The 19,690-nt window shown below is 40.0% G+C and overlaps 1 protein-coding gene and 1 pseudogene across 1 annotated transcript; one reads left to right on the top strand and one right to left on the bottom strand.

The window, feature by feature from the left end:
- The first annotated feature begins 7,719 nt into the window (after positions 1-7,719).
- On the top strand, positions 7,720-8,374 carry LOC109439717 (calmodulin; annotated as a pseudogene).
- A 730-nt stretch (positions 8,375-9,104) lies between these two features.
- On the bottom strand, positions 9,105-14,538 carry KBTBD7 (kelch repeat and BTB domain containing 7). Its single transcript, XM_074329342.1, has one exon. It carries the CDS (start codon positions 14,227-14,229, stop codon positions 12,190-12,192), a length of 2,040 nt encoding a protein of 679 aa, XP_074185443.1. The 5' UTR covers positions 14,230-14,538; the 3' UTR covers positions 9,105-12,189.
- Between the last annotated feature and the right edge of the window lie 5,152 nt (positions 14,539-19,690).

The raw sequence follows: 19,690 nt of genomic DNA, 5'->3' as shown, positions 1-19,690 counted from the left end.
CCAACCTGCAATTCATTCCGTCAACAGTGCACGAGGGTTCCCTTTTCTCCACATCCTCACCAACACTTGTTACCTTTTGTCTTCTTGATGACAGCCATTCTAACAGGTATGAGGTGATATCTCATGTGGTTTTGATTTGCATTTCTCTAATGATTAGTGATGTTGACCATCTTTTCATGTACCTGTTGGCCATTTTGATGTTTTCTTTGGAAAAATGTCTATTCAGTTCTTCTGCCCATTTTTTAATTGAATTCCTTGTTTTTTATTTTGAGCTGTAGGAGTTCTTATTTTTTGTGTATATTGTGGATATTAACATCTTATCAGCTATATGGTTTGCAAATATTTTCTCCCATATCCATAGGATGCCTGTTCATTTTCTTTTTTCTTTTCTTTCTTTTTTTTTTTTTTTTTTTTTTTTTTAAAGATTTTATTGGGGAAGGGGAACAGGACCTCATTGGGGAACAGTGTGTACTTCCGGGACTTTTCCAAGTCAAGTTATTGTCCTTTCAATCCCAGCCATGGAGGGTGTAGCTCAGCTCCAGGTCCAGCAGCCGTTGTTAGTTGCAGGGGGCACAGCCCACCAGAGATGAGGAGTCCAACCGGCAACCTTGTGGTTGAGAGCCCATGCTCCAATCAACTGAGCCATCTGGCCACCCAGAAGCTGAACGGCAGCTCATTGACTTTCATTCTAGTTGCGAAGGGAGCAGCTCGCTGGCCCATGCAGGAATCAAACCAGATAGCCCCACTGCCCAGAGCTCATGCTCCAACCAACTGAGCCACCCGTCTGCCCCCTGTTCATTTTCTTAATTGTTTCTTTTGTTATGCAGGAGCTTTTTAGTTTGATGAAGTCCCACTCATTGATTTTTGCTTTTGTTGCTTGTGCTTTTGGTGTCATATCCAAAAAAGAAAAAGAAAAAGAAAGAAAAAATCATTGCCAAGACTAATGTCAAGAAGCTTCTTTCCTTTGTTTTCTTCTAGGAGTTTTACAGTATCACGTCTTATGTTTATATGTTTAATCCAGTTCAAGTTAATTTTTATGAGTAGTGTAAGCACTTCCTGATTTCAAACTGTATTACAAGGCTACAGTAATTAACACAATATGATATTGACATATAGATCGACGGAACAGAATTGAGAGCCCAGAAATAAGCCCCCACATATATGGTCAACTAATATTTTATAAGCAAGCCAAAAGCACCACATGGGGAAAGGCTATTTTCTTCAACAAATGGGGTTGGGAAAACTGGATTACCACATGCAGAAAAATGAATATTTCCCCTATCTTACAGGGATCTTATTTTAAACACTAGGTTGTGCCTCACCTTTTCCTTAATCTTTTGAATCTCCTGACAAGTAATACAGTTGGTTGATTCCTATTCTCTTTTCTTGAACATTCACAGAGCCAGTAGATAGCCAACATGGGAGAAAAAAATGGACCTGAGTTTCCAGAAAATCAGGAACTGACTATACAGAGAATCTTTGACATTTCAGAGACTCCAAGAATTAATCATATGGCAACTTTAAGGTTGATTCTAGCTACAATTCAAAACTTCATGATAATAAATGTGCACAGATTTTTGATAAGTTTAGATTATATTTTGAAATAAAATATGACATGATCATATATTTAAATTAGAACAACAATACTATGCAAATTGATTCAAATTTAGAGGCTACTTTTCATTCCTTAAATCTACATTCAACTGGTATTTGGCAAGTACAGAGAACAGAGGTAGTATTTGGAGAAGCATTCCTTATTATTACCTTGACATATTTAGTACCATAACTGTGAATTTAAAAAACAACAACTTGATAATTATGAAATTAGCTCAATGCTCTGATTGAGATTACTTTATCTGAACTCAAATGGTCAAAATATAATACTAAAAATACAAATAGTATAAATACCTAATACAATACTAAAACTATAAGCATAATATAATACTAAAAATACTATGTTTAAATATATTAAAACTTACACTTTGATCATGGAGGTTTTCTTGGGTTTTATTTTGAACTAAAGACAATTTTTTATTTCTTTTCTCAGTTGTACTAAGATGACTTTGCTTCAAGTCTGGACTCTCTTTATTCAGAGTTCTTAGTAAGCAGTGCTAAGTGTCCTAAATTGTATCACATGATTGGAGGACCAAATAAACCTCAAGCAGAATAATAGCAATTTTACTTTCCAAGTCCTATGTTTGAGATGGTGTACACATTGGAAAGATGATGTAGATTTCATCATAAATGCTAAGTGGAAGGCAGAGAGCATACTAGAAAGTGCCCTGATTTACAGACAAGAAACACAGTAGTAATTCTGATTTTACTAATAATTAGTAGTGTGACCGTTGGTATATTATTTAAAGTTCTTTGGGTTTAAGTAAGAAAACTGGGCTCTAATATTCTATGAGTGTAACTGACAAAAAAATTAAGAATTACCTAGTGATCAAGAATGATACACAGAAATTCAAGCCATTTAAGGACTATTTTAAAAATAGAAATTTTAGCAATATATACCTTAGATTGTTTCAATCTAGGATATGTGCAGTTCTATTTTACAATAACACTTCCAGTCTTAAATGTTTTTCAACTCTGTTCGAGGCACTTTGGTTGGTGTTATGAGAGAAAGACAAAGTAGATCGTATTCCTCCTGTTCTCACAAAGCTTACCAGTTAAGAGGTCCACTCTCTCAAGTATCCTTCCCCATGCTGCTCTTTTTCTTTCAGCAGAAAACCTTGCATCCTAATTCAAAGAAAGAATTAAGATTAGAGGCATAAGCTACCTGAAATCCAAAACCATACCTAGAAATTCATCTCCATCTATATGCCCTCCCCCACTTTCTTCCTCCAGGTTTGGGAAAAGGGTCCTGGCTCCTGTTCAGGTGTCATCCTGCCACTTGTGCTTTGGTCCATCTCCTCCCTTCCCATGAACTTATAGGCGGCCCAGGGCCCTCATTATTCTCTCTAATGAATGGCTTTATGCCTGAGCCCAGTAAAGGGTTTAAGACTACAGCAACCAAAAACACAACCTCGATATTCTCTCCCTCACTAGGTACTTGCCCATTGCCTTCCAAAGAATATCCTATGCTTGCTGTTTCCACTTTCTCACATCTTAACATGTGAGGGAAGATCAATTGTTAGAGCAGGTTTTCTTCCCTATGAGCACAGCCGTTAGGAGCTTTCCCGTCCTCCTCCCTCCTCTGATATCTTGTAAAAACAGTTTTCCTGCGGGCACAGCCGTTAGGGGCTTATCCGCCAGAGCAGTATCTAGCAATCACAGCTGTCAGGGACGGACTTCCCTGGCACCCCACCAGCTTTAACCAATCCCTTAGCGCCGCAATAGCAATGGCGTGAACCCCCTCCCAAACCCGGAAGCCTAACGTTATAAAACAAAACGCCCGACCCCAGTGAGTGCTCATTCTTTTGGGAATGATCCCGCTGAGTCCACCAGCGAAATAAAGCTTTGTTCTCCCTGATCTCTGCGTGCTGCGTGAGTTTCTTGGTCCCTGCCGCTTTTCCGCAACACAATTACTGTTGACATGGTGCCAGTTATCCTGCTGGATGCCCCACCTACTGGACTTGGCTGACTGCTTCTTCATGGTGTTTTTAATTTGTCCTTCTGGCTGCTGTCTTTCCTGTAAATTGGAAGTTTGTTCTAATGGCTTAATTAAATTCAGGTTCAACATTTCTGGCAACATATATTTAATTCTTGCCACACAGCAGCCTACCCGTCTGTTTCCTTGTACCTGCCCCTAAAGAAAGGAGTCTGTGAGACGGATCCTTTCAGGGACTTTGCTTCACCTTTGTGCTTACACCTTATGTCTCCCTGTTTGGCCCCAAAATATGGCTGGGCAGCCAATGACGGGTAAGACTCCCCACGGGGGCGGGGGGCGAGGAGGGGGAGCAACCCAAGCCAGGCAAAGCCACGTGGGGACCAACAGGAGAATCCACAGGGTTGATAGAGGTGGGCACAGTCCCCCGTCTTCCCCTGGCTAAGGGGAGCCTCTGCCTCTGTGGCTGCATTCCTTCCCACAACCTGCAGGGGAAGAGATTCAATGATGTTCTCTCCATCTATTCATATGCATATAGGTTTTGTCCCTTGGGGAAGTACATACATCCTGAGACTTATGGTTCAGCTGCCTGCAGGCAAGGGTGATTGGCTTGAATCAGTTTCCTATTATAATGTATGGGATTCACAGATCTTGAGATTGACAAGCTTTATCTCCTTTACTTCCCCACCTAACTAATAAAAGCTATGGGTAGGCCCAATTTGGGACTTGAGGCTGGAGTCCCTTGGCCCCGCTTGCAGTCTATTAATGGCTACTGTCTTTCTTAACCCTGTGCCGCCCTCCTGCCTCCCCACAACTCTCGTCACGCGGGACGTGACATTTAATAAAAACATGAATTGTTGTTGTTGTCATGTTACAAGAGGAGCTATGAGGCTTGAATTTGCCTATGCCCTTTAAAGGCTGGGTAAACTCATATTTGGTACATGGTTAACTAAAGTTTCATCTCACTCATTCTAATCCATTCTTACCAGGCTGTTGCCCCCAAGCAAATATTCAGATTGAAACTTCTTTGCAAAATACCACCAATGACCCTCTAATTGCCAAATCAAATTCCTTGATGTGATATGGTTGGCCATATCCTGAAAGTGATACAGAAAAGGTATTACTGAGTTGATTACTGTTGTGGGAGACTAGGGTTCAATCCAGCAGGGACCCTCTATGGATCCATGCAGAGTGCATTTCAGAATTGTCCCTTTTTTAAAGTTGGGATGCTGAGGCACATATCTGCCAATCCCCACTCTCCATTACTTGAGGACTGCCCAGGAGCACTAACTTCCCCCTTGAGCTCCTGTTCTGTGGTTGCGGAGTATTGCCCAAGAGAAAGAGCCTTCAGAGAAAGCCCCGAGTCAGAAAAGCAAAGCTGCCTGTTACCATGGTCTTAGAGTGTCCACCATAGTTGCAGCTGAAATCAGAGGCTGGCCAAAAGGATGTGACATGGGACATCACATGCCTCAGCTAGTGTCCCCAAGTCTAATCTGACTCCTATATTCTCAAACTCACTGAATAATAGCACTATTTACTGGGTCATTGTGACAGAGATTGCTAATTGCCCCCATTTCATTCTCTTCTTTTCCCTATTAGTAATTAGTAAGAGCTGTTTGGCTGTGGGATGAATGAGAGGGATAGGCTGGTAGGTTCCCAGAAAAGGAGAGAGGATTGGAAAAGAGCTTAGGCATTTAAGGAGAGAACCCTGGCAGTCTGGAGGCTTAATTCCTACCATTTCTAGGAGACAGGACTTAATGGCAAGGATGTGATGAGACTGTGTGTGTGTGTGTGTGTGTGTGTGGTGTTACAGGCACTTGGGACACATTTGCTTGTGAAAAGTCATTATCCAGCAGTATATGGAATTTAACGTTTAGCTGTGAATTTATTGTGGAAGGATTAGACAGATTTGAAATGACCGTCCTAGCAATAAAGCCTGCATGGTGTTGTGAATTGTCTGCACTTGGATACAGGAAGCCTGGACACTTCTATATTAAAATATATTAGCTTACTAATATATTTAATAATAGAATTCATCTAATAGCTACCCATCTGATAACAACAGTTCCTAGTTGACCTTGCAGCTGGAGGTGGTGCTATGGTTCAGTTCTGCCCAGCGGAAAAATGGCAAAAGTGATGTAAAAGTCCTCTAAAAAGGAATGTTTCTTTGTCCTCCATTTCCTCTTTCCCCTTTCCTGCAGACTACAACCTAGAAATATAATTCTGGTGAGTGTGCTTAGCTCCTGAAGATGAGGACAACTCACTAGGGTTGGGGGGGAGAATAATAAAGGAACCTGGGTTCAGGAACAACCTCATCAGGCAGAACCACCCTGCCAGCAGTTGACTGTTCACTGCTGGACTGAATGGAGAGAAGCAAGTTTCTATCTTGTATTTTAGGGCCTCTTTGGTGTAAATGTTTGGCCTATACCTTAAATACAATATACAAGCAAGAAACTTGGGAAATAGCTTATGGTCCTTCCTTTCTTGTATACCCTGCAGCTCCCGCCTCCCCAAACATACAACTAGATAGGTCTAGTTCAACATCTTTAACCACTCATATGTGTTCCTTTCTCATCAAACCCATTGAGTGCCACATCATCTCATTGTCCAGACTGTAACAGCAGTCCTTTAACGATTCTTGCCCCTATAGTCTTGCACTGTCAATATATCCAGGTGAAGAGTCGCAATAAAAAATATTCAATTGTGTCAAGTCCCTACTTAAAAATTGTCAGTGAATTCACATGGTATGCAAAAAAAAAAAAAAAAAAAAGTCAACTCTTTGGCATGGCATAAAAAGTCTTCAAGATCTGATGCTTACCAACTTTGCCAGCTTGCTCCCATCCCATTTCCCCTCACATCCTAGGATTAGGTCAAAACAAAATACATGCTACACCCAGAACATTCCCATCTTTGGGACTCTACTGTCTCTGTCGTCTGCCACATAGGAACTGTAAACCCTTACTGAGGTTATTTTCTTACCTGTCTGTCTACCTCAGCATTTTCATCCCCCAACTTCATCTATCACAAGTGATCAAACTTGGCTATTCGGAGTTCTAGGCCACTCCAGAATTATCTGCCAGAGAAAATACTGCCTTTTTCTGGGTTTTCGAGGCTGGTAGGATGTGGGTCTTGGAAGTCCTGGCAATCATTTTGGCTGTCACATGAGAAAATCTCGTCAGACCGATGGTGTAGTAGAGATTGCTATTTATACCACAATGTCCTTCCTCCGCATTCTACAAGAAGGAACCTCTGAATTTTTACTAGATACCTGTTGACCCAGAATAAAGATTGCGTCTCCCAAGCACCTTTGCAGCAAAGTGTGACCACGTAATTAAGATCTGGCCAATGTCATGTGACTGGAAGCTATGTGCACAACTTCCCTTTGCACAACCACACCTAGATCCTAACTAATGTATAAAGTGAGAGGAAAACATTGACCCATGTTATCTTCTCTGCACAAAGAAAGCCATAATGTAATTGAGTCTCTGGATCAGGCTGTGCCCTAAAGAGTCATTGCCATTTGCTAGTTTCTCCAGAATTAAGGAACAGTTTGACCACCAAAATATTCCTGATTAAGATATGGTGGTTGTAAGCAGGTAAAATTGCTTCGGAGGTGAGAATATGAAAGGTTGATTCCACTGGAGAGAGGTAACTGCCCAGAGTAGGATGGTTTCTGAGAAAATGTCTCAAAAATGAAGGGAATGGCATGCAACAACATCTGTTCCCTACACTCTCTGGTCTTGGAACATGTTTAGTCCACAAGGTTAAAGAAATGAGCAAGACAGGAGCTGATGGGATAGAGCTGGGTGACCAAATGGCCCAAAGTCAAGGAGAGGGCACAAAAGCTACTGCCTAACTGGCACTAAGACTTGGTAAATTCTGTGAACACTATCTTTTTTCCCTTCACTAAAAAACTGGTTTGTATACATTTAACCATCTTGATGATTCTAAAATTAGCTTATCAGTTAATTCTCTTGAGATTGGTAGTCATATTTTCTATAAATAATTTTCCTCCTGATACTTTCATATTTGTTTTATCACATTTGCTATAATGAATATTCTTTTAAAGTTGTAATGATAAAAAGGTGTTGAAGATTTTAAGAATGGGAGAGACCCGATGAGAGGATACAGGCAAAGTAGAACAGCTGACAAGCATGCAACCGGTGGGGCAGCAGTGCAGGCTGCAGTGGCAGCAGCAGTGGCACAGTGCTCAGCGTGCAGTGTCTTAGAAGCAGCAGGGAGACACCCCTGCGTCCCAGCTCCTGTGCTGGTGCAGCCACCCTCTGTCCCTCTGCTCTTGCATCCTTCACTAGCACTATGGCTGATCAGCTGACCCAAGAACAGACTGCTGAATTCAAGGAAGCTTTCTCCCTATTTGACAAAGATGGTGATGGCACCATCACAACAAAGGAACTTGGAACTGTGATGAGGCCACTGGGTCAGAACCCAACAGAAGCTGAATGGCACGATGACCAATGAAGTCGATGCTGACGGTCATGGCGCCATCAACTTCCCGAAAGTTTTGACTATGATGGTTAGAAAAATGAAGATACGAATAGTGAAGAATAAATCCACAAGGCATTCCAAGTCTTTGACAAGGATGATAATGGTTATTATCAGTGTAGCAGAAGTGAGTCAGATCATGACAAACTTCACCAAAAACTAACAGATGAAAGAGATGAAATAATCAGAGAAGCAGATATCAATGGAGATGGACAAGTCAACTATGAAGACTTCGTCCAGATGATGCTTGCAAAATGCAGACCTATTTTCAACCCACTTCCCCCCTCTACAAGAATCAAATTGAATCTTTTATTTACCTTTTGAAAAAAAATCATTTATTCATTGTTTCTATATAGTAAAACTGAATGTCAAAATTATCTTCTGTCCACACATACAAAAAACCTGCATGTATGAGTTGGTGGTTGTGTACCTAAAGATCAAGCTACCCATCCATTTTATAACATAAATACTTGTACTACCTTAATGAGAGGGAAGACTTAGTGGGCTCCTTGCAGTTCCATTTGCTAATGATTAATACGGACTGGTCAGTTTTTTATGCAAGCAGCTTGACAATTGAACACAGTCAGATATTTGTATTAAAAATGAAAAATGGAAAAACAAATTCAAAACCTATCCAAATGGGTTCTAGTTCAGTTTGTTAGCATACATCATCATAGCTGGTTACTGAAAGCAAATACATTTAAAATTGGTTTACCTCAGGATTTGTGTAGAAACATGGCTGACGCCGCCCCATTAGCAGGATGGTCCTCTTGGACTTCCTTCCATGGGCCGCGATCCGTGTTGACGGTGACTCACCCTGATGGCATGCCCTTGTGTGTGGGTTTTGCGTTGTCTGCATTGTACTAGAGTGAAATGGGTGTCAGGCTGTTACTGTTCATACACATTTTGAAAAAGAAACTTTCACCAAGAAAGCATCTTTGGACCCTGTTTTTAAACCCTTCTGAACCATGCCTTGGAGGCAGCAAATGGTTGTAGCTGTGGACATCAGCACAACCATCAACACTGCTGTTCAAGAAATTACAATTTACGTTCATTCCAAGTTGTAAATGCTAATCTTTTTATTTTTTTTCCCAAGAAAAAGACCATTAACTTAAAAAAAGAAGCACACAACATAAAATGCTTCCAGGAGTTCAAATCTAAAGCAGACTGTAGATGTCTACATTCTGGTTATCACACTTGAGCATTTCAAAGACAAGTAAACTTTCTTTCAAAGTTTAGGGGATTGACATAGAGCTGCAAACTTTTTATATTTCCAATGTATGAACATTAAAACAAATTCAATTAAATAATTTTAGTTTATAACTCATTCATTGTGTTTTACATTTTTTCCTCGTTTCAGTACAAATTGATAAAAATGACACCAGGCAAAGCACTGGTTCCTAGTTTACTGAGCAGTGATTAACAATTTAAATTTAATCCTAAACCCAAATTAAACAAGATATTTGCTAAAAATTAGCCTTTTATTTTACCCCTTTGGGAACACTAATGCCATTTATTATTCAAATTTTAAGTATTGAAATAATTTGAATTCCCTAGAGGCACACAGATACAAAAAATAATTAAGATTATTTTGAGTCTTACAGATAGTAGTCCCGAAAATGACCTACTGAGCATTTGTTAAAAGATGTGCCAATTAATTGTAAAACTAAGACAAAGGTGCTTTCCTGTCAGGAAGGGATTTCAACACTGTTCGTTGGGTCACTTACTGCATGAGTAAGGCTTTCATACATTCAGCTGAAACACTAAATTAAGAGGTCAGAAGACCTGGGTTCTAGTGCCAGTTTTATTTGAAACTAACCATGTACAGATCACTTATCTTTAAAATAATGATTAACATCTATTCCCTAATTCACAAGCATATCACAAAACCAAAATCCTTACTAAGAAAACCTCTTTGTAAACCAAACATTACTAATTACTAGCTTATAACTAAAAGGTTGAGAATGACAATTTAGACAATCTGTCTTGTATCAGTCGGTTGCATACCTTAATTCTGCAGATGAATAATCTGGTTAAGGTAATTAAGCATTGTCCTATTTCACCTTACAAAACAAAAAGCTATCAACAAGAAGTTAATGGTGAAGAAAAGGTGGCCAAAAACTAACACTACTGAGAAATAGCTTTCTATGTGATGAGCAGTGCTTAGTACCATCCCTGATATCAAATGGAACAAAAGTGAGCTCAGGCCACTAAAGCATACTTGCTTTATTTCACTAGAAATAATGTTAAACAGGAATGTCTTGTGGACTCTTCAAATAGCTAATTAAAATAGCTAAAAAAGAAATTATCTGTGTGTTTGTTTTGTTTTAATCTTTTCTCTGTCACTCTTTTTTCATTCAAAATTCAGTTCCCCATCCCAGAGCACACTCCTAGATACTCTGCCAGGGTAATAAGAAATGTCAGCATTCAGTCAGTAGAGAATAAACACAGAAGAGGAGTTAGCATGTTGTTCAACAAAGATTCAAGATAGAATAATTCTAAGTGGGTATAGAAAAACTTATAACCATAAACATTTGTATATGTACACCATTTATCATGTATATTATGACAATCGTATGTATTTACAGACCCTCAAAAGGTAAGCACCTGTGTGTTCATGTATTTAACAATGTCGTGTTTGTGCAATTTCGTTTCTACTCTGGACTTTCCCTTACATCATGGTGATACAAAAACAAACAAACAAAAGAAAACAAACACAAATAACAAAGACTACAGCATGGTTCACAGAGAAATACAGAGCAGATACAAATACCCTAATAAAATAAACATGTGTACGTAGCACTGCTTAGGGAAATACTTTAGAGGAAATATATTTTCACTATTGGCCCCAAATGCCATCATCCACTGTGTTCTTTAACTGTCAACTTTTAATACAAAAATACCTTCAAGCTGATAATCATTTATAGTTACTTACAAAACTGACAGAATATTTCAACGCTACACAAAACTGTTCTATACACAGCTTAAAGTTTTAAAGTTCTCTGCTGGCAATTAATTTTATAGTTGATAGACACAATAACTACTCCTCTCAATAAAATACTGTTTTTAGCTTATACATATTTTCAAAACCAATATTACCTCACAAAACAGTAAAGAATAAATCACCTCATCCTGAAGAATCCTCTAAGACAAACACCAAACCATACAGCCAAATTATTTTAGGAACGCTTATAAAATTTTTAAGACAAGGCATGACCAATGGATAAAAATTTCTGTTACCCAATCAAATGTCCAATGAAAAAAAGGATTGTTCCTCTAATTCAATGAAGCATGTATCAGGGAGAGATAGAAATATGAACTTACAAATTAAGTTACTTATTTCTCTTTTGGTTTAGAAGGGTGTTTAAATAATTGGTGACACTACCAGAATGGATGTGTTTTAGATTTAAAAATGGTCACATTTATTAAATATACATTTTATATTCCAAAATTAGAAGCTAAATTTCTTTTAAAACAGTGGAATCCTGATTTATTTTTATTTTCTGTGAGCTCTTAAGACCATTCTGCACTATATCAAAATGAAATCGCTATTTAATAACCTTTGTATGTTCAATTTCTTTCCTTTGCAAAAGAAAATGAAACCAAATTTAACAAACTATTTATTAACCTAGAATACTAAAAACTGACTACTTTAGAATTTGGTAAATCTATTTTCATTATTCTGAAGGAAAATATAAACCTTCAAAACCATAGCAACAATTTCTAGTCCAATTTTCTATTATAAAACTTAAAAAGTTAAATGCTTCGTGGCACTAAATAGAATTAAAAAGTTAACTGAAGACTAAATTAGATAACCAAAATATAAGCAGTGTAACTAACTATAACAATTCACCGGTACAATGAATACTTGAACAATGAAAAAACCACCAAGCATTTTAATCAATTGTACACTTCATTTTTTGCATATTTTAATCTCGACTTTTAGCACAGTAAATTATTATATAGGTTAATTTTGTGGACTGTTTTTAAATTTTGGAACGTTACACTAGTAATTCAACATTACGCTTTCGAAACCAAATCTGTGGTACTAATCAACTTTTTTTTTTCAGGAAAAGGAAAGGATATCTTTTTAAAATACATTCCATAGCAGTAGAATCACCTGTAATGTTTCCAAATATTTACAAAGAGCCCTGCGGATCCTGTGCATTTCGCTGAGGTGCTACCTGCACCCAGACTTCATCATCAGAAAAAGAACTTGAACTTCCTGACTCAGAGTCCAGCTCACTGAATCCGTCTAAGTCCCATTCAGTACTAGACTCACTCCGTGCATCATCTTCCTCAGTGATAAAACTCTGACCAGGTTCAAGGCAAGAAGGATAAACACGAGCACAGAGGCAAATAAAGCCCGAGTCAAACTGCAAAAGACCTAACATTGTACCTATATTAATCCATAGGTCTTCCCTAGTATCATATTCGTACACAGTCACCCGGTTTTTTTTCCATTGTGGGGTGGTAGAAGTGATGAGAAGCAACTTTTGGCCATGATTGACAATCTGATAGTTCTGGGTCTCTGAGTCCAGGGGAATATTACTAATCCTCCGCCATTCTCCCCTGGCTGGGTTATAGACCTTCATGACCGGGATGTCACAGATACAATAGATCTCATCATTGAAGACACAGGCTTCCTGAAAGTCACTACGTTTAAGAGAAGCACAGTTCAACCACATATTGTGACTAGGATCATAGCAGAGCATGCGCTTACTGTTCACAGCATAAAGATAGTTCTGAACCACTATTAATTCGAAGGAATAGAAGGAATGGGGTACAGGCGCCACCAGTGCCCACTGGTTTCTCTGAACACTGTAGCATTCCACTTCCTTCAATTTAACGCCAGTAATAGGGTCTCGCCCACCCAAGATGTAAATGTACCCATTAAGGTATGCCACATCCATGCCCTCACGGCACAGCAAGCGATCTGCAAGTTGCTGCCAACTGTTCTGGGCTGGTTTATACACCCAGAGGTCTTTCCTGGGCTGGGCAGCTAGATAGATGTCATGGTCTGGAGAGACACAGACAGCTGAGGAGGTGATAGTCTTAGTGTGGGCCAAGCTGGTCAAAGGTGAGGGCATTGTGTAAATGTCCCCTGAGTATGGGTCATAGCAGAGAAAGGGATCTCTGGGATGTCCAAAGAAGATCACCATCTCCTTGGCACACACACCCAGCCTCTGGGGTGGATTTTCTGCTGCAGAAACAACAGAGCTGCTGCTGCACTCTGGCTTTGGCACCAGAGACTTGTACAACATGTCACCATATCGCATCTGCAGGGCCCCTTCAATAAGGTCCAGACAGTACTTCTTCACAATGGGCTTGGTTAACAGCGCTTCCAGGTAATCCTGATCTTCATCAGTGAAGTGTGTCCAGCGGACACACTTGAAGACTTCCGCAGCGCTGGGACCCCGCTCCTTGGGAGCCGCTTCCAACCACTGCACCGCCACGTGACACACCGTTTGCTCACTCTCGATGTCTAGACTATCCAGGCGCAGGACAGCCAGCAGCTGGACCAAAGTCAGATCTGCCAGAGTCTCCTCCCGAATCGAACCCATCCGGCTGAGCTGCTTGAAATTGTGGGCTATGAAGGACTGGGCCTGTGAGCGCAGCTTGTGATGGTCAAAGGCATCGGCGAACTTGAGAATGGCGGTGCAGTTGGCCAGGTCAAGGCGGCGCGCTAGGAAGGAGGCACAGGCTTCCCGCACGTACTCGAGCTGTAACATGTCCGAGGCCGCGTAAAGGCGCTGCACGTTGGACTCGCTTAGCGACACGCGACCCGTGTAGCAGTATTCGACCAACACCTCGAAGGACTCGGCATCCACGTCGTGCATGGTCACGTTTGCCTGCTGGCTCTCGTACATGCCGCCGGTGAACATGCTCTTGAAGTAGGGACACGCGGCAGCCAGCACGTTACGGTTGCAGGAGAAGAGGCGGCCCGTGCCAGGCCCACTGCCAGGCGTCACCACCTCGATGGTCACATCACAGAGCAGCCGCGCGTCGTAGAAAGACTTGAGCTGTGCCAGCAGGGCTGCAGAATGGGCCGTGTCCTTCAGCTCCTCAGGGCCCGTGAAAAAAGCCGAAACTGAGGGCTTGGAAATCCTCTTGGGCCGCCTCCCACCACGGGGACTGGAGAGGCGGCGAGAGCGCGGCGCGTCTTCCCGAGACTGCATGGTGGAGATGGCCGCGGCGCTGAGGTGAGAACCCGGGCAAGGACGGAGCTCCGGCTCCGCCTCAATCGGCTCTAACCAGCGCAGATAGGCGCTTCCCGGTATAGGGGCCGCACCTTTTAAACTCAGCCCCACGCAGCGGTGCCGCCTCCTTTTATCGCGTAGACAGTGTCTTACTCACCCTTTTTCAGTTCCGCGCCCCCCCCTTTTTTTTTTTTTCACCTCAGCTCGCCCTCACTGAACCCGCTGACTGGAACCAAGAGAGCCGCCACTGCTGCGCTGGCGAGATGGGTAGGCGTCTGAACTACGACTCCCAGGTTGCCTTTCGCCCTCGAGGCGTGCCTGGACAGTCCAGATGCTCATAGGCTGAACAATAGTAAGCCGCTTTGCACGTTGGGAGTGATAACTTGAATAATATCGCGAGGTTTCTTGGGGCGGAGTGCTTCAGCTAATAGAATTAGAGCGTTAATGCTCCTCGGTTTAATGGTTTAAAACTTTGGCTTTGAAATACAAAGTAAAAGCCCCATTTCAGTATTCATTAATTATGTCATTTCTCCCGGAGAACTTCTTCTTTGTAAAATGGGGATAATAGTATTCATAGGATTGTGTTTGGATGGAATGAGATACACAATTGCATAGGATACAGGAAGTTTCAATAAATATTTGATTAGAACAATAATTGTTTACACTGTGCTTAGTACATATTCAGTCATTGTGAGCTTTTATTTTAGAATTTATGAAAAATGAGACACCCCCCCAATCTGAAACCATGAGCAATTTCTGAAAATTTACCGTTTTTAGTGTTGCTTCTTTTGAAAGGCTGTGAAGTGTATTACAATATTTAGTTTCAATACTAAACGATATCCACAGGTTCATTAATATGTCTTGGACAAAATGAGGTCGCAGTGGACCCGCATTATAGATGGCCTCAATTATGCAAATCAGGCATTAAATGAATGGGTTGACTCATCAAGTCAACACTTCATCTCCCGGGTAACAGGACTATTTTCCCAGCCTCTTCATATGAGTGTTTGCAAGTCATATAATACTGCTCCTTTCACTTCCTTTCCACAAATCAGTTGTAAATTCTGGAATTGTTTTTATTAAGAAGTTTTAATGAGAGTTTTAATTAAAATATTTAAATAAACAGACCTTGTATTGTACACAAGCCAAGATCCTCAGAGCACGGTATTCATACATGCCCTGACATTTCTTAAATTTATGTAGTAGAGTTGATGCTTTACTAAATTGTTGATATAGCTATATAGATCAACGTTATCTGCTAGCTAAATTGTCAAAATCAAGTGCTTAGACTTGATCTTTTTCAGTTTGGCAACTTTAAAAACTAGACTGCTTCTGCTGTTAGTTTGCCATGGGTCACCATTATGAATGAAATATTTAGTATTACACGAATATGTAGACAACACATAGTAGGAAAATAACTCTCAACTTGTATTTCTCTCTTTTCCTATTAGCTAAAGTGGGTCTACTGGAAATAACTCCAGGAAATAGACATTAAATTAAGTGGGGCTCAGGGCCCCAATGTCTCCTCTGTACCTCCGTTGGGTGTCCCTCAGATATACCAGAAAGAATTAAGTCATTAGTGACACTGATTGCTTTCTCATCTGCACTAAACACAAGCTGGGGAAAACAGCAATTTAAAAAATTATATTGGTAAAATATACATAACATATAGGTTACCATTTTAGCAATTTTGAAGCATACGGGTACATTTCTTTGGCATTAAGTACATTCACATTGTTTTGCAACCATCACCACCATCCATCTCCAGAACTGTTTTCATATTGCAAAACTGAAAGTTTGTATCCATTCACAGTAACTCTCCTTTCCCCCTCTCCAAAACCCCTGGTAACCACCATTCTACTTTGTCTCTGAATTTGACTACTCTACATGCCTCATATAAGTTAAGTGATTGATTTTTAACTTCCTTATATCAATCCATACTTTGTTATTTGGTTTATATTATCTTTCACAGAATCTGAAATATTTAGTAGACACAGTGCCCTGAGGTCTAGAGCAGTGCTGTCACAGAACTTTGTGTGATGTGCAAATACTTAATATCTGCCCGACTGATATGGTAACCAGAAATCACCTGTAGCTCTTGAGAAGCTGAAATGTGGCCAATGCAAATGAGGAACTGAATTTAAAATTTTAGAAACACAGCATTGGTATCGATGAAATTCAGTGGAGAAAGAAAAGTCTTTTAGACAAGTGGTGTTGGAACAACTGGATCATAATGTGAAAAAAAATTAACCTTGACCCTTAACTTATACCATAAACAAAAATTAATTTGAAATGGATCTTAATGTAGAACAGAAAATTGAAAACCACAAAGCTTCTAGAAGAAACCACAGGAGACTATCTCTGTGACTGTGAGGTAGGCAAAGATTTCTTAGGATACATAAAACATTAACACTTAAAAAAATTGATAGGGATGGCAGGTTAGCTCAGTTGGTTAGAGTGTGGTGCTAATAACACCAAGATTGCCGGTTTGATCCCCGTATGGGCCACTGTGAGCTGTGCCATCCTTAAAAAAAAACAGAAAAAAAAACTGATAAAATGAATTTCAAGATTACAAGCTTTGTCCAGGAAAAGCAATGAAAACAGGGGCAGCTGGTTAGCTTAGTTGGTTAGAGTGCAGTGCTCTTAACAAAGTTGCCAGTTCGATTCCCACATGGGCCACTGTGAGCTGCGCCCTCCACTAATAGATTGAAACAACTACTTGACTTGGAGCTGACGGGTCCTGGAAAAACACACTTAAATAAAAGTTGTTTGTTGTTTTTTTTTTAAAAGCAATGAAAACAAAATAAAAAGGCAAGTCATAGACTGGCAAAAAATATTCATAATACATATAAGCCAATGGCCAATAAAAATGAAAGCCCATCAATGTTGTTCATCATGAATGCAAATTCAATTCACAGTGAGAAAATACTGCACACCCAAAAGAATGGCTAAACTTAAAAAGATCAATTAGAGCAAATGTTGGTGATTATAGGGAGCCATTGGAACTCTCATATATTAATTATGGGAATGTAAATTGGTATGTCCCCTTTAAAAAACCATTTGGTAGTTTCTTTGAATGTTAAATGCCCAATAATTTCACTGCAATTTCCAAGGGAAATTAAAACATATGTTCACGAAGTGTTCACAGTAGCCTTATCCATAATAGCCAAAAACTGTAAATACATATGTGCATCAATAGAATGAAAAAAATTAATTGTGGTATATTCATAATGTAATGCAAGTCAGAAATAAAAAAGAAACAAACTTTGATGCACATAATAATGTAAACAAGTTTCGAAAATTTTATGAACAAAAAAAGCCAGATACACAAGAGTACATACTGTATGACCATCTATGCTAAGTTCCAAAACAGTGAAAATAAGCGATGGTGAATAAAAATCCTAATAAAGGCTGCCAGTGTGGGTTGGTGGATTTCTGCATTGGCTGCAAAGGAACCCAAGGAAACTTTCAGGAGTGATAGAAATGTTCTCATCTTGATTGGGCTGATGGCTGCATGGTGTATGCAATTGTCAAATTCAATGAACTGTCTCTTAAGATCTGTGCATTTAATTTACTGTAAATTATACCTCCTTTAGGAGGAGCCACTTTGTAATTGCTAGCAGTAAATCAAGTTGCAGAATTCTTTGCCAGGAAATCACGAAGATAGCTCAGTCATAAACTAAGACTCACCACATGTAGAAGCCAACAAGGCTCCAATTTTCAGTAGATGTGGCTGGTGCTCTGTACACACCTGGACAAAGGTGCCTCGGGACAATCTTTAAGGGTCTCAGAATACTGGAGGTCTTTCAAATTTATAAAAATTCGGAGAAAAATGTCTCTCTCATCTTTACCTCCAATACTCCCACTGGTCTTAAAATTCTATTTTAGCTCATCTCTCCTGGCATATAGTTTGTCTCTGAGGAATGTCTAAAACAATAACCCCTCTTTTTAACTCAAGAAACTTCCTGAGAACAATAACTAACTACGGTAGTTTTATCCGTGGTTTCGTTTCCCAAGGTTTCAGTTACAAGCTGTCAATCGCAGTCTGAAAATATTACATGGAAAAGTCCAGAAATAAACAATTCATAAGTTTTAAACTGCCCACTGTTCTGAGTAGTGTAATGAACTACTCAGGGCAGGTGTAATAACCTGCCCAGGATGTGAATCAGCCCTGTGGGGTCTCCACACTGTATGCGCCACCCAACCATTGGGAGCTGTCCAGGTTATCAGATAGACTGTCAAGGCATCTCAGTGCTTGTGTTTGTAGCCTAAAGCTACATCACAATGCCTACGTCATTCACCTCACTTTTCTCATCACATAGGCATTGTATCATCTCACATCATTGCAAGAAGGGCAAATACAATACCGTAAGATATTTTAAAAGAGAAACCACATTCACATAACTTTTATTATAGTATACTGTTATAATTGTTCTATTTTATTACTGCAGTTGTTAATGTCTTACTGTGGGTAATTTATAAATTAAACTGTATCAGAGGTATATATGTATAGGAGAACCATAATATATATAAGTCCTCACTTAACATTGTCGATAGGTTCTTGAAAACTACGACTAAGCAAAACGACATACAAGAAAACCATTTTTCCCATAGGCTAATTGATGTAAATAGGAGTTAAGTTCCTACAGCATATTTCTGGTCACAAAAACATCACCAAACTTCTAAATAAAAACCCAAAGCACTTCTAATATTAAATATTAAAATAAATGTGAGCTATACACACATTTAAGAAAGATTAATAAAAACAAGTGAGATCATTATTTTCTACCCCCCTTATTCCAGTTCAGGGTTGCGGGCAGCTGGGGCCCATCCTGGCAGCTCAGGGCACAAGACGGTACCGACCCTGGCCAGGACATCCTTCCATCAAGGAAGATAAAACTCACACATACCCATACTCAGACTGGGACAATTTAGACACGCCGATTCACCTCACGTGCACATCTGTGGGACGTGGGAGGAAACCAGAGTCCCCAGAGAAAACCCATGCAGACATGGGAGAGCGTGCAAACTCCACACAGACAATGGCCCCGGCTGGGAATTGATTTTTTTTCTCATTGACCTTTTACCAAAATGACGTTATTCGAGGACCTGCTGTATAGGTATTCAGTCCTATCTGTGGTTTCAGACATCCACTGGGGGATCTTGGACTGTATCGTCCTTGGATAAGGGGGAACCCCTGTACTTTGGATTAGAGTTGGTGATTTATATTTTGGCTCCTCACTCAACTGGAAGCTCTGTAAGGTAAGGACAAAGTTTTATATACCACTGCACAGAACCAATCACAGAAAGTTACTCAAATTACCACATCTTTTGATGCTCATTAAGCCAAAGAACAGTAAGAAACGGAAGCCAAGCAGAAAGTCTACTTTAAATACTGGCTTATAGTTTGTACAGGATAGAATTCATTCCGCTCTCAAAG

The sequence above is a fragment of the Rhinolophus sinicus genome, linkage group LG04 (genome assembly GCF_036562045.2).
Source record: "Rhinolophus sinicus isolate RSC01 linkage group LG04, ASM3656204v1, whole genome shotgun sequence".
Taxonomy (NCBI): domain Eukaryota; kingdom Metazoa; phylum Chordata; class Mammalia; order Chiroptera; family Rhinolophidae; genus Rhinolophus; species Rhinolophus sinicus.
The sequence above is the reverse complement of the archived record's forward strand: the minus strand, read 5'-3'. Positions and strand labels throughout refer to the sequence as shown.

Excerpts from the sequence above, each read along its gene's own strand:
- KBTBD7 (XM_074329342.1), bottom strand. The coding sequence starts at position 14,229 with ATGCAGTCTCGGGAAGACGCGCCGCGCTCTCGCCGCCTCTCCAGTCCC.